Below are 19,179 nucleotides of genomic sequence, written 5' to 3'. Positions count from 1 at the left end.
TTTCTTGAGTCCGTCTTACTTGTGATAGACTGACAGTTATAAGCTTGTGACTTCTCAATCTCTTACAACCCTCTCCACTTACCTCTTCCATTTGTCTTTTTGTCTCACGTCACAAGCTTGTCCGTCACAAATAAAATTTTTTGTTCTTTCAAAGGACACTTTGTTACTCCCTTCGCTCCCTTCATAAAAGATAAATAAATGATTTAACGATAAACTGCCTAAACGGGGACGAATCAAAACCTAGTTTATCCTAATCCAAAACTTTCCCTCCAAATAAAGTTTTATTAACCCTTGTACACGCAAAGTCGCAGACTATCTCCATTCTTCAACTTCTCCGTGTACATCTATCAAATCCCACCAAATTTAATCAATTTCTATGCAAAAAGAAGCAATCTTTCCTTTCTAAATTATATAAAGCAGGTAACTTTTCATCTATTTCTTGTTTATATCAGATGGGTATGTGTTTTTTTTACGGATTTTTGTTTGTTCCTTTACTGCATCACTTATCAATGATTATTCTTATTTTGCAATGTATGCATGTAATTTTTGAATTTTTCCAGTTCTGAAAAAATTACTCCCTCCGTCCTTGTCATTTGTTTAGCTTTGGTTTAATAGGAGATGGTCAATTATTAGATTGATAAGTGATTAAATTGAATGTGGATGATCAAATTGTTAATTAAAAACACCCCCATAATAGAAAGGTAAACAATTGACTGGAAAAGGTAAACAAATGACCGGGTAGGGAGTAAATTGATAGTGGGAGACCTGATCCTCACAGTCTTATTTTTTCCAAGACATGGTGTGACACTGTGATCTCTCTTATCAGCCAACTACGAGCGTAAGGCCGTCTTATACAAGAATAGGTGCAGTTTAAAATCAGAACCCAAACCAAAGTGGCTTGAGTGTATTGGAGCGCGGGAGTGACTCAAAGCGTTGCAATTGGCAACGAATTGAGAGGTCCCGGGTTCGACTCCCTACACGGGAGTGCTGCGGGCCTGCGGTTACCTGTCATCCTAAGGGATGTCTTACCTAGCACACGTGCTTTGCAGGGTATTGCATATTTGCATGTGCCCGGGGATTAAACCCCTCGTCATAAAAAAAAAAAAAAAAAAAAATTCAGAACCAGATGTTCCTGTATTGCAGGCTTGCAGCTGACCTTGCTTCTTCTGTTATTAATAGGTTATTATGGTTCCATTTAATCTCACAAATAAATCTGGTTGTTCTAGTTCTTGTGCAGTTGTGTCCAGGCTCGAGTGCCTACTTAACTATGGCGACAAAATCGCTGCCTTCTCTTAAAGCTGAAGAGAATGATGATCTTTTCAGTGAGCTGCCTGAAGAAATTTTAGTGTCAATAATGTCTTCCTTTACCGTAGACGAAGCTGCAAGATTTAGTCTTGTTTCCCGCCAATTTGAACTCATGTGGCGATATTTTCCGGTGTTGATATTCAAAGATTACCAAGCCAAGAAAAAGAGTTGGGATACATGGGACACAGTTGTTGAAGAAAAAGCTTGCTTTGTACGGAGGGTTGATCGTGTTCTTGAAAAGCATTTGGGGACAACTATAGATGAACTTCGAATCATCTTTGATTTAGAGTTGAGTTCGCAATCTTATGTTGATAAGTGGGTGGCTTTTGCTCTAGATAAGCAAGTTAAAAGGCTTGAGCTCAACTTTAAATCAATTTACAGAAATGTGCTTGTTTACAATGATCCCCGTATTAATAAGGTCTATGGCATTTCTCTTGATCTGCCACCTAAGCTCACTGGCTGCTTCAAGTCTCTTCTAACGTCTCTTTGTCTGAGATACGTCAAAGTTACTGATGAATTTGTTGATTATCTCCCCCTTTCTTGCCCACTCCTAGAGATGTTGTGCATCGAAGGATCAAGATATTTAACTAGAGTAACCGGTTCATTGCAAGTAAAACAGTTGGAGGTCTCGTACTGCTGCAATCTCAGGAAATTTTATGTTTCAGCCAGAAAGCTTCATTCTTTGACACTTAATTGCGTATTTCCTATTGAGCTACGCATTCTAGATGCTCCTTCTCTCTTTAAGTTGTCAATTGGCGAGGCAAAAATATTGCCCCATGCATTTGACAACCTTTGAGACATTTTGTCCGAATTGGTGTATCTGAATCTGAGGTTTGACGTAATTTTACCTTTGACGGTAAGTTCGATTAATTTTGTGAAATGTAGTTGGTTTGAGCTTCTTATTTGAATAAACAGACTCTAACTAATATTTCATGTCTTCTTAATACATAGAGGGGTTTGGTGAATGGTGTTGCTATGCCAAAACTTCAACATCTAGAACTGACGGTTACGTACGCAACGATGGAGTCATGCCTCTATCAATGTATATTCGTGATTGCGGCATCCCCTAGTTTGGAGAAGCTGACATTAAAGGTATGAACCCTCTTTCCTTGCTCTCACTTTTCATTGTTTTGTGGGGCTAATATAGGTTTAAACTTGTATGATTGTTTCGTAAGCTCTAAGTTGATATTAACTTGTCATCTTTGTAGTTTGAGAACTTTCTCGCCAAAAAGATACCGGATCGGGAACGACTCAATTGGGTTGGCTATGGGTTTCCCCAATGCTTGAAAACGTTGGAGCTTGTTGGATACAGGGGAATGGCAGTGGACCTTGAGCTTGCATTCTTTGTGCTTGAGAATGCTAGTATGCTTGAAGAGATCATTGTTGACTTCGCTCCACTGAATGATGACGATAAACGAGAACGACTTGTAATGCTCCAAATGAAGCTACCACAAGGACAAGGCATAAAGTTAACAGTTAAGTAAACTTGTTGTCGCGTAAGGCTTTATTTGGCAAGGCAAACAATTTAGTTTATTTGACCGAAATATCTTATTTGATACTTGATAGTTGCCGAGGGTAATTTATAACATTAAATATGTATTGTGTCTTTTTATGTAATTTTACCAAGTATTTTCAGTTAATTTGCCAAACATTTTTTTACTTTTCCCGTTCCTATTTTTCAACTATCTTATCGGTTTTTAGCTAAGTTTACCAAACATAGCCTAAGTATTAAGAAAATCAGTCAAATGATGCGAAATCAGTCAGGGTAACAGAAATTGAATTTCTGTCCCCTACCTTAATATCAGTCAGTCAAATGATGCGAAATCAGTCGGCAATCTGTATTGCAGGCTTTATTGTACTGGTGTCTGGTGTAGTGTTACTTGTCTCTTTTGTTTTGCCATGGATGTCAATGCAGAAACCATTTATCAGTTTTTTCGCCCAGAGGGCTTAGGTATATATATATACTTTTCCGGTCTACCTAGTAAATTTGGAAAAACTGGTCTAGGCGTAATGAAGGAAGAGGACAATGAGCGTGGTATATGGAGGCTTTGGAAGTTGACAGACGTAAAGTCTAGCAAACTGGACTGAAATGACCATGATTGATATTGGAGCAATGGTTAACAAGGGCAACCATGATCAAGGGCATGCCATGTTCTGGTGTAACTGCAGAGTCTTAGGGTGTGTTTGGATTGAGTGATTTAGAGGGAAAAGAAAGGGAGGGAGAGTAGAAGATTTAAAATCCCTTGTTTGGATAGCAAATGAGGGTGGAGGGAAATGGATGGGGAGAGATTTGAAGGGATCCAATTTTCCTCCTCCAAGCCTAATCAAAATCTCTCCATAATAGACAAGATTTGGAAGGAAATTGTATCCAAACAATCACACTCCATTCCCCCTCCCCTTCCCTTCTCTCCCTTTCCCTACCCTCCTTCCCCCTCCCCTCCATTTCCCTCCACTTTTGCTATCCAAACACACCCTTGGAGTTCTCATTGTGTTTTTTCAGGTTTCCTGTGATCGGCATTCTGTAAATACAGAGCTTTGATGCATCAAATTTCTTTTTGCTACATTTGGCGTGATAAATGTAATGTGACCCTACTACATGTCCAAATAATTATTTCCGTGATAAACTTACATTTTTCATCTCTATTGTTTTCGGAGAGGCGGTTTTAAAAAGTAATAGTCTCTATTGTTTTCGGAGAGGCGGTTTTAAAAACAGTGGTGGACCCGAGGGGGCTAGCAAGGGCGCTCGCCCCCCGAAGGATGAAATTTTCGGAACTTCTAGTTAAAATTTATGAAATTTTCCGAGTGTACCTTAGGTGCTTATATCATTACCAATTTGCCCCTTTTAAAAATTTTCTCCTTTCTAAGCTTGAATCTTGGCTCCGCCACTACTTAAAAGTTGAAAAACGGTCCTAAAAACGCTTGTTACTTACGACCGTTTTTTAAACAATTGAGACCACTCACGGCGATTGCAAAATTAAATCGCCTTTTTTTTTGTATAAAGAAGCGGGACTAACCCAAACAACATCATCGCAATGGCTCAATATCATACTAATATATATCATAACACAAATTCTCATTATAGACGGATACTATCCGTCTATACGTATAGACGGATACCATTTCCCCTCACAAAATACCCATTTGCCATAAGGTGGAAAGCACATGGGGGTGCCTCACCTTGTCCCCCTACCCATTTTATTAGAGGTTTTTACCCGTCTGTTCGTCTCACCCGTCTATACCAAGACATATTGCATAACATAATTGGTACGACGTCACTAATGCGATGTGTTTATACAATTTGGGTCAGACTAGAATTCTAGCCTTTTAGGTAAGAATAATGACTCCGAAATAATCATTTATTTTACCTATATTAAAATACTTTCATACGAGGTTAACATATGAATAAAACAGATGAAAAATCTTCTAATACTCCGTAGATTTATACTCATTATTCCGCTTATTCATGAATACTAAGCACTCATCCAAATTCGCCTTACCCAATCATTACGGCCAATTACAAGAGTCATTGAGATACAAAGATAATATTTTGCCCTAGCTCTTATTTACATCACCTTAAATCACAATTCACAATGCCATAATCCAAAATATAAAAATTAAGAACACAAACATTAAACCAACACATGATGAGTAAGCATGGGCACATACAATGTTTTTGTATTTCAAAGAAATTCCCATATTAATTCAACGTTATTATAATGAAAACCTAAAAACCACTTAATAAAATATGAGTCATTTTAATTTATTGGGATATTCTACGGTGTACCCTCGAGTTTTTCGGTATTCTATGGTGTACCCCTACATTTTTGAAATTCTATGGTGTACCCCTGAACTTTCTACATTAGTCTATAGTTCTATACCATAACCTTATTTATTGTCTTTGCTAACTTAATTTCTTAATTGACCTACTAAATCGTTTATTTGCCATTTTAATTACTCGATAACTTACATAATTACTTCTTAGTTCGCCGAATTACTCATTATCCTACCAAATAGTATACGAATCTAACTTAAAGTTCATAAATTCTCCATTATCATGTCATGAATTATAACGAATGTTTTAATACTAGTTTGTGCTTATTAAAGGTAATTTGTAATGTTTCTCATGTAGAATGGTGATACAACATTAATACGTCAAAATAAAGGTCAAAGTACTGTTGTTTGATAGTGATAAAGTTAATTGAGAGTTAAACGAGGTCATGAAGGAGAAATAGGTAAGGAGTTTAGGGGTACAATGTAAAATATAAAAAAAGGAAGGGTACAACATAGAAAACCAAAAAACTCAGGGATACACAGTAAAATATCCCTAATTTATTTAATCATACTCGTACTCCTCTGCCAACTCCAACTTCAAAACAACCGGCTTAGCATATGTGTCGATGTACTGCCGAAAATGAGCCATGGATTGTTCAGAAATTGATCTCCCTTTGTTAACGAATTGTTCAAGTAACACCAAGCTCTCTTCATAAGGGTACATAAAACATACGTCGTCGTTCCCAAGGCATTTGTCGACGTATTTTTTCTCAACGGTTTTAAGATTACACGACACTGCCCGACGTTTAGCCCCACGAAACAATAAATCTGCATTGTTTTTAAAAATCAAGCATTCGTAAATTGGAATATCCACGCTATAAAGCTTCTTCCATGATTCCATTATTATACCGCCTGTTTCCAGCACCCATACGCTAACGTGTTTCAAGAAACAACATTCTATAACAGTGAGTAATCCATTCGTCACTGACAAACGTCGAAAATCCTTTACATTTTCCCCAAATTTGTTTTCGTCTTTGGGTAATGCAATGCAAGTATATATCTCATTAGACAAATCAAATCGAAGTAGCCGAGATAGTCCATAATTTCGGTCAACGGTATCGTAACAAAACCAATAAATACCTCCCTTGTAATTAGTCATCCTTGACCCTGGTTTTATGTATAACTTTGTACTAGGACTTGGGGATTTGGTCCGTTTTTCCGTTGACCATGAACATTCGTGGCGCAAGTGGTAAATCTGAGTGGTCAAGTAGTAAGGACAACCCATATACAAAACCACAACTTTATAATGATTACTTAGATTGTCGAAACCAAACCCGACATTAATGTTTTTCTTCCTTTTGAATGGACTAGGAATTTCTATAATGTTTGGTATAGAAGGATTCCACAATACAATTTCCTTGAAGTCTTTTAGTTTCACATAAGGACTCGACGTATAAATTCGATAAAAGAGTAACACATCATCAACGTAACCTACAAAATCACTAAATTTATAGTAAACTCTTCTGTGTAATCTAAAATGTTTTAGTGTCCAAAACGAATGATTATGACGAATAACGAGATGTTTGTCAGACGAGTCCTCGAACGACAAGAGGAATTTAGCCTTGCGATTGTTGTTGAAACGAAGATGTAACATATGAAATTCATGGCTTGTAATTATAGAGTTCCATACTTTGCAAACTAACCTTATTAGTAAAAGAGTTGTAAAGTTAAGCCTACGTAGTATATCCATCCATAGCTCCGATGGAAGATGACGATCGTCATTAAAGTTTACCATCTTCTTCTTCTTCTTCATATTCAACACTCAAAATTGTTTATTTTTTAAAAAAGAAAGGAAATTGAAATATTTTGAATTGTAGGTTAATTTCCCATGTAAAATTAGATAGTTATGGAAAATTGAAATTCAAAGAATGAAGTTTAGGTTTTATTTTGGGGATTGATTTGTGATAATGTTAGAGGAATTAGGGTTAGGTTACGAGCTACGAGCCTACGACGGTCATCGTCTAGGGTTTAGAGTACTGTGGTTTATTATATATATCATCTATGTATTCGAATGAGAATCACAATTATCAATAATACAATTCTCCCTCCTAAATTTCTACAATTAATGCAGAAGTAGAACGACTGCTTGGACAAAAAAAAAAAGATTAATAAATGAATGAGACGGAGGAAATATATTTTAACGGAATTACTCTTTCACGAGGATAAAGGGAGGACATTTTTTGATAATGTTCGAAACACTACTACACTACCCTCTTCCAACTAAAACCCTTGATTTTTATCTTTTATCTTCCTCCTAAAACCTAATTGAATTTCACTTAAATTCTTCAATTATGAATTTTATTTCACACATCGAATAAGTAATTACATTAATTTTTCAAAAAAGGGAGAATGTTGCGTAGAGTAATAACAACAACACTTGTAGCTGTTGACAATCCTCAAGCTAGCCGTTGGAAAAATACAATTCACACTCAAAGCTAGCTGTTGCAAAGGATACATTCACATTTGTAATTGCTGTAAATAAGGCAACGGATTATTGCCTTTCCTTTCTTAGCTTATTACTTTATTTTCTTCCATTCTTTTATACATGTATAAATAGCATAGGTTGTAAACAGCTAAAACAAACATTCATTCAATATCATATAATCATCAGATGCAATATTCCTCAAAGCTTAATATGGTATCAGTGTCTTGTTAAACGATCCTTACTCAATTATTTTTTCAAAAACAGAGTATTTTCTCTGCCAAAAAAAACAGCACAGCAGCCATGACGAATGGCGCTATCCAAACAACTGAGCAATCTAACCCTCAAAACCTTATTCATGTCGAAAATCCCGGTGCCAAAATCACCCTGACTGCTTTTAACGGGAATAATTACGACGAATGGTCTCACGATTTTCAACTCGCCATTCTCGCTAAAGGCAAATCAGGCTATATCGATGGTACTATCAAGAAACCAAAAACGACTGACACTACTTTCGAAACATGGCGTTCAACAAACGCCTTAGTTACTGCTTGGATTTACAATTCGATCGAATATACTCTCCGCAAGCAGATTTCTCGACGACCAGAGGCGAAACTACTTTGGGATGATATCAAAAATCGTTTTTGCCAAACTAATGATGCTCGCATCTATAAACTTCAAGCCGATCTCATGGCTTGTCGTCAAAGTCCCACGGAGTCACTAATGAACTACTATGGCCGTCTGATACAAATATGGGACGAGATTCTGGAATCTGATCCTTTACCGGAATGCTCTTGCAATCCCTGTGTTTGTAACTTGGTAAGTCTTCTTGACTCTCGTAGAGAAAAGAAGAAAGTTCGTGATTTTTTAATGGGTCTCGATGACCGTTACGAAAATACCCGATCCCAAATACTCGCTATTCGACCTCTACCCTCTTTAGATCTCGTATATAATCGTCTTTTACAAGACGAAGGTATGCGTCATATATCTAACGCTCGTAATGACACACGGCCTGACTCTATGGTGTTTGCTGCCCGCGTTCAGACCGGGTCTAGACAGAACGGGGGGAAGGAACATACCTCTGCTCGGACCAATAACGGTCCTTCTCGTGACCCGACTAAAACCTATTGCATAGCTTGCAAGAAACCTGGCCATTATTTCCAGAGTTGTTTCCGTGTCACTGGCGCTTTTCCTGACTGGTGGGGAGAACGTCCACGTGATCGAATTTTTGTTAACCCGAATGACACCGATTTGAGCAATGCCGTTTTCGTACCCGATGTACAAGGACGGGCTAATTGGGAACGTTTAAAGAATAAGGGGACTGCTCCTGGTGCAAAAAGTGGGAACCATTCCAATTTTGCAGGTACAAATGCTAATAGTTCCACGGGATTTGCAAGCACACAAGGTAGCAGCTCCTTGACAAATGGTACTCAGACTCTCGGTTTTGCGGGTACTACGGTTGTCCATGGTCAGCCTTCTGTCTCTTCCTTTGATAATATTGATCTAAATAAACTAAGTCCACAACAATTGGAAACAATTGCCTCCATGTGGCAGGCACGTCAAGCTCAAAACGATCTCGTCAATGGTAATTTTTCTTCTTTGTCATGGATAATAGATACCGGTGCATCTAACCATATGTCAGGATGTTTATTTCATTTTTCGAATTTAAAAACTATTGCCCCTTTAACAGTAGGATTACCGAATGGGGAAGTCACTATCGTTACTCAAAGTGGCGATATACATTTATCCCCTCGTTTAATTTTGCGTAATGTGCTATATGCTCCTACTTTAACTTGTCATTTAATATCCGTCTCAAGTCTCTTGCTTGACTCCTCACTAATCATTCAATTTTCACATAAACTTTGTTTGATACAGGACCGTTCCTTGAAGACGGTGATTGGTGTGGGTGAGCAACGCGAGGGACTGTATTTCTTACAAGGGGTGCGAACCATTGAGGCCAAAATACATGCTGTCACCACCCTTGATCCTACGGAACTTTGGCATCGACGCTTAGGACATCCGTCGTCAAGTATCTCCCGTTTTTTACCTTTTTTTTAACAATAAAACTACTAGTTCATCCTTTCATAGCAAACATTGCGATATCTGCCTTCGTGCAAAACAAACTCGCGAACCTTTTACTTTAAGTTTAAACATTGCTTCAGATATTTTTGATTTAATTCACTGCGATTTATGGGGGCCATACTCCGAAAATGCCTCTTGCGGTTCTCGTTTTTTTCTAACGATCGTCGATGATTTCTCACGCTCTACATGGATTTATTTGTTGCGTTATAAAAGTGATGTTCGTCAAACTTTATTAAATTTTTTCGCTTTGGTAGAACGACAATTTAATAAAAAGATTAAAATTTTACGTAGTGACAATGGCAATGAATTCAGTTGCCTTCAACAATTTTTTACGGAAAATGGTATTTTTTATCAAACCTCGATGGTTGACACCCCTCAACAAAACGGTCGGGTAGAAAGAAAACACCGTCACATTTTAAACGTGGCTCGAGCACTCCTTTTTCAAGCTAGTCTACCCATTACCTTTTGGGGTGAGTGCGTTTTGGGTGCCGTTTATCTAATTAATCGTACACCCTCTACGATTCACAAAGGCAAAACACCTTATGAAATTCTTTTTCAAAAACCTCCACCCACAACCCACCTTCGTATTTTCGGGTGTCTATGTTACGCCAAAAACATAAACCGATCTCGAGACAAATTTGCATCTCGAAGTCGGAAATGCGTTTTCTTAGGATATCCTTTTGGCAAAAAGGGGTGGAAGGTCTTCGATTTAGAAACCGAAACATATTTCAACTCTCGCGACGTGGTCTTTGTCGAGCATGAATTTCCGTATCAATCCCTTCCACAACATGAGACCTCCCTCGACACTTCCTCCTTTTTAACCGATACCCTTATTCCCGTCACTCAGTCTCACATACCCAACCCTACGTCCGAACCAACACAACTCCAATCTCCCTCCTCTTCCATCGAACCACCACCAATACCTACCTCTCAAAACGCCTCAACCACCAACGACACCAACAATGACAACAACATCCCCTCACTTACCAACACAGCCTCTCACGACACAACTTCCTCCAACCCGACTCCTACCTCTACCGAAAACATGGGGAAAGGACACCGTGCCAAAATCCCAAATTCTCGCCTTACTGGTTACGTTCGACCCCCGATCGGTCCTTCGACACACGTTCTCACGACATCATCCCCGTCTAAAGGTACAAGGTATCCTATTTCTAATTTTGTCAATTATAATAAGTTTTCTCCTAACCACCGAGCTTTTCTATCAGCCGTGACTAAACATCACGAGCCTAGTTCCTTTAAAGAAGCCTCGCAGGTACCACAATGGCGTGACGCAATGGAAAAGGAGATCGCGGCCCTCGAACGAAACAACACCTGGTCCCTGGAACCACTTCCGCCGAACAAGAAAGCAATCGCATCAAAATGGGTCTACAAAATTAAATATCACGCAGACGGGACAATTGAACGACATAAAGCACGTCTCGTCGTTATGGGTAATCGACAGGTTGAAGGCGTGGATTACACCGAAACATTTGCTCCCACCGTCAAACTCGTCACAGTTCGAACACTTCTTGCAATTGCCGCCATTAAAAATTGGGAACTCCACCAGATGGACGTTCACAATGCTTTCCTTCACGGGGATCTTCAAGAAGAGGTATATATGAAGCTACCACCGGGCTATGACACAAACAACGATGGGAAAGTCTGTCGTCTTCGTAAATCGCTCTATGGTCTCCGACAAGCACCTCGGTGTTGGTACGCAAAGCTTGCGTCTGCCCTCAAAACGTACGGGTTCAAACAAAATGCCTACGACCACTCCCTGTTTTCGTTTCAAAAAGACAACATCGAGGTACACATTCTTATCTACGTAGATGATCTCGTCATTTGCGGAAATAATTCTACTTTCATTACGGAATTCAAAAAAATATTTAAGCACATGCTTCCATATGAAAGACCTCGGTAATTTGAAATATTTTTTGGGCCTTGAAATCGCTCGCAATAAAACCGGATTATTTATATCTCAACGGAAATACGCTCTCGATATACTTACTGAATCCGGCTTACTTGCCTCTAAACCCGCCTCCGTACCCATGGAACCCAACCACCATCTTGCTACTTCCGAATCAGCCCCACTTAATGACCCGCAACCATACAGACGGCTGATTGGGCGACTTGTGTACCTCACTATCACTCGACCCGAACTCCTCTATTCGGTACACATTTTGGCACAATTCATGAATAACCCACGGCTCGACCACTGGCAAGCTGCTCTTAATGTTGTGCGGTATATAAAGGGGAACCCGGGACAGGGCCTTTTGTTTCGATCCGACAGTCAGCTCTCGCTTAATGCTTACTGTGATGCCAGCTATGCCTCGTGCCCAACAACCCGTCGCTCTATATCGGCATACATTGTTTTTCTTGGCAGCTCCCCTATATCTTGGAAAACGAAGAAACAACAAACAGTATCTTTATCCTCCGCCGAATCTGAATACCGAGCTATGGCATACACGGTGTGTGAACTAAAGTGGCTCAAAGGCTTACTATCATCTCTCGGCATACTTCACACATCACCCATCGACCTCTACTCCGACAGTCAATCTGCACTATATATTACCCGCAATCCCGTTTTCCACGAGCGCACGAAACACATAGAGGTGGATTGTCACTTTATTCGAGATGAGATATTAAAAGGAGTTATCAAACCCGGGTACGTCCATACAAAACAACAACTAGCGGACATATTTACCAAAGCCCTTGGAAGGACGACATTTGCAGATCTTTTGTCCAAGTTGGGCGTCTCAAGCCTCCACGCTCCAACTTGAGGGGGGGTAATAACAACAACACTTGTAGCTGTTGACAATCCTCAAGCTAGCCGTTGGAAAAATACAATTCACACTCAAAGCTAGCTGTTGCAAAGGATACATTCACATTTGTAATTGCTGTAAATAAGGCAACGGATTATTGCCTTTCCTTTCTTAGCTTATTACTTTATTTTCTTCCATTCTTTTATACATGTATAAATAGCATAGGTTGTAAACAGCTAAAACAAACATTCATTCAATATCATATAATCATCAGATGCAATATTCCTCAAAGCTTAATATAGAGCCATGATGATGTTTCGTTTCCTTTTTGTTACAGTTTTAGGGTAAGTAATTACGGAGTACTCCGTACTTTATATTAGGCCTAGAAAATGGGCTAATTGGGTCAAGTATTGGTTATTTTGGAAATACCGACGTATGTAAATATTTGGCAATTGAACTTTTAGTTTAGGTTATCAAATCAATCAAAGTTGTTTTAATTCCGTTTCCTTATTTATAAGAGTTTCTTGTTTGAAAAGCTATACATATCTTAGGTGATTAGACGGAGTATATGATATATGATAATATCATATGATCAAAGGATACAATATACAAAATACTCCGATTTAGCAACATTTTAAAAGATATTGTAAATCGATTGCGGTAGGAGTTCAAGAGTTTAATTTGGAGTTTCGCCAAGTTGTACGCAACTTAGTTTGAGTTTAAAATTGTACGGAGTAAATATCTTGGAGGGGACATGAGATGTTGATACTCATCGTTGGAGGGTGGACGGAATGTTCATGTTCAACGTTGCGGAGAGTTCAAACGTTGAACATCAACGTTGGTCATAGGCAAGGACGTTGAACAAATCGAATTAACTAACAAATAATCTTTGTCCAAACTACCCTCTACAATCATCGTAATTTAATTGCAGATTTGAACGTAAAACATGGGATTGTGCAACGTCCAATAAGATATTGATAGGCAATCCAAACAAATTTACAATTCGATAGATTATAGATTATTTGTTAGTTAACTTACCGATTCAATCATCAAAATGTTGTATTTTTTTTTAATTTGTTAATGTTGTGGAAAAATTTGGAGAGAAAAGAGAAAAAGGAAAGAGTAAAAGGGTAGTGTTCGTCTTTTTTCTAAAAAACGTCGACGACGCTTTTTAATCCCAAATATATTTCCTCCGTCTCATTTATTTGTTAATCAATCCCCAAAAGGCCAAAATAAAACCTTCCATATTTCTTCCGTCAATATTCCTCTTTCCCAAAACAAAACATAAACTTCATTCTTTGAATTTCGATTTTCCATAAACTATCTAATTTTACATGGGAAATTAAACTACAATTCAAAATATTTCAATTTCCAATAATAACTAACGATTATAAAAACTACACGAAATTAAACTACCATTTTACACTTTGTCTCCTACTAAGAATAGTTCTTTCTTTTTTGAAAAATAAACAATTTTGAGTGTTGAATTATGAAGAAGAAGAAGATGGTAATAAACTTTAATGACGACCGTCATCTTCCGTCGGAGCTATGGATGGATATACTACGTAGGCTTAACTTTACAACTCTTTTACTAATAAGGTTAGTTTGCAAAGTATGGAACTCTATTATTACAAGCCATGAATTTCATATGTTACATCTTCGTTGTTTCAACAACAATCGCGAGGCTAAATTCCTCTTGTCGTTCGAGGGCTTGTCTGACAAACATCTCGTTATTCGTCATAATCATTCGTTTTGGAAAATACAACATATTAGATTACAAAGAAGAGTTCACTATAAATTTAGTGATTTTGTAGGTTACGTTGATGGTGTGTTACTCTTTTATCGGATGTATACGTCGAGTCCTTATGTGAAACTGAAGGACTTCAAGGAAATTGTATTGTGGAATCCTTCTATACCAAACATTATAGAAATTCCAATTCCAAGTCCATTCAAAAGGAAGAAAAACATTAATGTCGGGTTTGGTTTCGACAACGTAAGTAATTATTATAAAGTTGTGGTTTTGTATATGGGTTGTCCTTACTCTATCACCTCTCAGATTTACCACTTGCGCCACGAATGTTCATGGTCAACGGAAAAACGGACCAAGTGCCCAAGTCCTAGTACAAAGTTATACATAAAACCGGGGTCAAGGATGACTAATTACAAGGGAGGTATTTATTGGTTTTGTTACGATACCGTTGACCGAAATTATGGACTATCTCGGCTACTTCGATTTGATTTGTCTAATGAGATATATACTTGCATAGCATTACCCAAAGACGAAAACAAATTTGGGGAAAATGTAAAGGATTTTCGACGTTTGTCAGTGACGAATGGATTACTCACTCTTATAGAATGTTGTTTCTCGAAACATGTTAGCGTATGGGTGCTGGAAACAGGCGGTATAATGGAATCATGGAAGAAGCTTTATAGCGTAGATATTCCAATTTACGACTGCTTGATGATGAAAAACAATGCAGATCTATTGTTTTGTGGGGCTAAACGTCGGGCAGTGTCGTGTAACCTTAAAACCGTTAAGAAAAAATACGTCGGCGAATTGGACGGAGACGTATGTTTTATGTACCCTTATGAAGAGAGCTTGGTTTTACTTGAACACTTCGTTAACAAAGGGAGATCAATTTCTGATCACTCCATGACTTGTTTTGGGCAGTACATCAACACATATAATAAGCTGTTTGTTGTCAAGGTGGAGTCGGCAGAAGAGTATGGTTAAGTAAAGTAAAATGACTCGTGCATTTGTTATCCTGGAATAAATGTTAGCATATTCATATTTTATTAAGTGGTTTTTAGGTTTTTATTATAATAACGTTGAGTTAATAATATGGGAATTTCTTTGAAATACAAAAACATTGTATGTGCCCATGCTTACTCATCATGCGTTGGTTTAATGTTTGTGTTCTTTTTATTTTTGGATTATGGCATTTTGATTAAGGTGATGTAAATAACAACTAGGACAAAATATTATCTTAGTACCTCAATGACTACGGTAATTGGCCGTAAATGTTTTGGTAAGGCGAGTTTGGATGATGTTAGTATTCATGAATAAGCGGAGTGATGAGATATTGGTTATCTACAGAGTATTAAAAGATTCTTCATCTTTTCTATTCATTTGTTAACCTCTTGTGAGAGTATTTTAATATAAGTAAATATATAATTATTACGAAGAGAATATTTAATTTCCATATTCTAGTTGGATACAATATTGTTTTATGCATCAAATATATTTTCTTAATCTTCAAGACTTCAACTCTTCAAGTTACTAGTGTGACCCAAATTGTATAAATACATTGCATTAGTAATTTAGTAACCGTCGTAACAATAATTATATATTAGTATGGTCTTCTGAGCCATTGAGATAATGTTATTTAGGTTAGTCCCGCTTCTTTTATTTTTTTTTTTTTGTCATGAAACTAATAACAGTGATTTAGAGTTTTGTGTGTATACAAAGTATGGGTCAACTCATCATCCAATAATAGCATCAGTAAAAGATTTAGCAAGTTACCTTTTTAAATCAATTTTATTTTATTAAAATTTAAAAATTATAGTTTTGAGTTTAGTGAAAATATAATATAGTTTGAAGAAACAAATTAATTTTAATGAAAATATAACAGATAAATTAAATGGTAATTATTAGTTTCCTTATTTAGTGAATGAACATTATCATCATTAATTTCCTTTTTTTGAGAATATGCGTTTTGGCGGAAAAATAATAGTGATCACCTTTTAGTAGATAGGGAATTGATTGACAAGGAATATGGGCATCCCCACTAAACTAAAAGAATAAGAAAGCTCTAATATTTTCCCGTCTAAATGAATATTCCATATTTGGACTTCATTATATTCTATTTACAATTGGGCCAAACTAATTAATTCCATATAATTCTATTTCATTTACACATTTATATACCTACAATTGGGCCAATACTAATTAATTACATACAACAACTAACCTACTATAAGATAAGAGCATTCATATATTTTTTTTACTTCTAAGACGAAAAAAATTGCCAATAATATATATTTTTCTCACACTTTAATTTAATATCTATTTCTACTCATACAACACGGGCATTTAAATTTTGGTTAATTTTTTAATTTTTTTGATTTAGTATATACATAAGTATATTTATTACAACACATATACACACAAAATAGTTTCAGCAATTTTATATAGAGTAACAGTGTTGAACCTTCTTTTTTTCTATCTCTTAATACAAAACTTTACTAATATTAAGTTTTATTTTATATACTAAAATTTCAAATGGAGTTAAAATAAGTTAAATATAATTAAATAATTGTTAAATTCTCTAATGTTTCTCACAAATGCCGTGCTTTAGCACGGGATCTTAACGTATCATTAATGTAATCTTTTCATCATATATTGTCGAAGAAATATCAAATTGAAAAAGAGTATGGATATGTATTGTTAAAATGTTAACAATGTAATCTTTTCATGTAATTTCAAAACAATCTTGAATTGATAAATTAATGTAACCCGATTACGAAATATCGTCGATATTTTAAAACAAATCGTTGACGCTTTTTATAAAAAAGAGCAAACTTACCCTTTCTCCCTCTCTCTTATTCCTTCTTACTCCCTTAGGGCGCGTTTGGTTCACTAGTGGGTATGGGTTTATAATCAGAAATCATACCTGGGTGGGATCGGGTTGGAACTTGATACCTCATATCTTGTGTTTGTTTCAATTTAGGTGGTATGGGTTAGAAAAAAATCTTCAAAATACAATATTTTTAATAATAATTTTTAATACTATTAAATCATGTAGATAAAATTTAATCAAATAAATATATAAAAGGATTTGTGTACAATATGACATAATTATTTTTATCACTTTTTGTTATTTTTAATTTGATACCATGGATATCAATCTCAATTCCCCCCCCCCCCCACCCGCTCTCTCTCTCTCTCCCTCTCCCTGGGTATGAGAAACCAATACCTCATAGGTTTTAGGTATGGGTATAAAACCTTCATTTTCGTCAAACAAACAAATCGTATGGGTTTAGTTCATTCCAACCTCATACATCATACTCCCTCCATACCAGACCAATGATAACATTGACCGTTTTGCCACTATTCATGGTCGTAGGGAATTTTCGATATTATTCTTAATCTATAAGACAAAATATAGTCATGTGAGATCTTGTTTGATTAATCGTCATGAATTCTATAAGAATATCAAATTTTTATAATTTTTAATAATGCGTCACAAAAGATATTTATGTTGCAAAACGTGTCTCTACAAGTGTGAAAAAGTCAATATTACCATTGGTGTGGTATGGAAGGAGTATCTATATTGGGTGAACCAAACACCCCCTTACTTTCTTATTACAATCATAGAAACATTACAATCAAACTAAGATAATATGGGAGAATTGCAGGTTTTTTTTATTAGCATAAAGGGATAAAATCCCATAAACCTACCGCGAGTAGGATCCTAAAAAGTTCGCAAGAAACAGAAAAACGATAAAAATAATGTCCTTTCCGACGCGAAAAACTTGCGTACTAAGAGAGTCCTCCTTTGCATAGTCCTTTTCTTCTTCCATGATCTTAATGTTTTCCAATTGTTTAACCATTCCGCCAAAATGTAGGGTAAAGTGCCCTTCCATGATTAGCACCACAACCCAACTCTCATAAGTAATTTATCCATTGTAAATGGCCAATAAGATATCGTGTTCTCGAAAATATCTTCCAAACAATTACGATAAAAGTTACGGGTTATTCCCTCCCAAGTCATCGTATTCCACTTTATATCATATCCCTTGTGTTTAGCCCTTTTCCATAGTGTTACCCATAAAAGTATTTCATAACTTGGTGGTGCAAACCCTTTCCAAATCCGTCTAAATAAACCAAGGCTAAAGATGCATCCCACATAAGATTCAGTCACGATAATTTAATATTAGTAAAACTTACCTCTGTTGCCAGCCCCTTCCTCTACCATTCCAGGCCACACACCGGAGAATTGCAGTTAAAATACTAGTAACTGTTAAGTAGAACAAGATAAAGTAAGTCCTAACCTTTAATAGATTTGTTCTTAAGAAATGGGGATTAGGGCAAATGTGTAATATAGAAGTGCAGATAATGAAAGGAAGTTTAATCAAGGAAGAGGCTTTGAAAATCGAATCAAATTGAAAATAAAAAAAGGCAGTGAAAACTGGGTTGACAAAAGTACAAAACATAAGACGAAGTATGTAGAGCTGGCCATCAGCACGGGCTGAACCGGCCCGGACCCGACCCGCCCCAGCCCGTTATTTTATGCAGCCTGGCCTGAACCGGCCCGGCCTTAGCCCGCCATTAACCCTGGCCTGGCCCGGATCCTGAAATTCCAGCCCGGCCCGGCCTTGGCCCGCCATTTTAGCAAAAATAAAAAAATAAAAAAATAAAATGGTGGCCCGCCATCCCGGTCCGACCTTAGCCCGCCTCTGGTCCTGGCCCGGGTCAAGCACATCCCAGCCCGACCCGGCCAGCCAAGCCCGTCCCTTCCCGTGGCCTGGCCCGGGTTTGACCAGGAGAGCCTGGCCCGCCCCCTGGCCAGCCCGAGTACAGGTCTAGAAGTACGTAAATGGCAAGTTGAAAGAGTGAATAAATTAACAACATTTGCAAAGACGGAAAAAACCATTAAATTGTTGGGCTATGATTGGCACTGGCTATTCTTGTAATTCTTGCTCTACACACACAACCAATCTTCTCTTTATGGACGTTGAGTATCAACGTTTAACGTCTGACTATGGCTGGAAGTT

The 19,179-nt window shown here is 37.2% G+C and overlaps 2 protein-coding genes across 2 annotated transcripts; both read left to right on the top strand.

Annotated features, from left to right (window-relative positions):
• The first annotated feature begins 312 nt into the window (after positions 1–312).
• On the top strand, positions 313–2,973 carry LOC141656373 (putative F-box/FBD/LRR-repeat protein At4g13965). The gene is made up of 4 exons (XM_074463237.1): positions 313–420; positions 1,227–2,161; positions 2,257–2,397; positions 2,514–2,973. The coding sequence occupies exon 2, from the start codon at positions 1,268–1,270 to the stop codon at positions 2,099–2,101; it is 834 nt and encodes a 277-aa protein (XP_074319338.1). The 5' UTR covers positions 313–420; positions 1,227–1,267; the 3' UTR covers positions 2,102–2,161; positions 2,257–2,397; positions 2,514–2,973.
• A 4,629-nt stretch (positions 2,974–7,602) lies between these two features.
• On the top strand, positions 7,603–9,835 carry LOC141655787 (uncharacterized). Its single transcript, XM_074462840.1, has 2 exons — positions 7,603–9,143; positions 9,434–9,835. The coding sequence occupies exons 1-2, from the start codon at positions 7,862–7,864 to the stop codon at positions 9,466–9,468; spliced, it is 1,317 nt and encodes a 438-aa protein (XP_074318941.1). The 5' UTR covers positions 7,603–7,861; the 3' UTR covers positions 9,469–9,835.
• The last annotated feature ends 9,344 nt before the right edge of the window (positions 9,836–19,179 follow it).

Source organism: Silene latifolia, chromosome 5 (assembly GCF_048544455.1).
Source record: "Silene latifolia isolate original U9 population chromosome 5, ASM4854445v1, whole genome shotgun sequence".
In the NCBI taxonomy this organism is placed as follows: domain Eukaryota; kingdom Viridiplantae; phylum Streptophyta; class Magnoliopsida; order Caryophyllales; family Caryophyllaceae; genus Silene; species Silene latifolia.
This window is presented reverse-complemented; position numbering and strand designations above follow the sequence as displayed.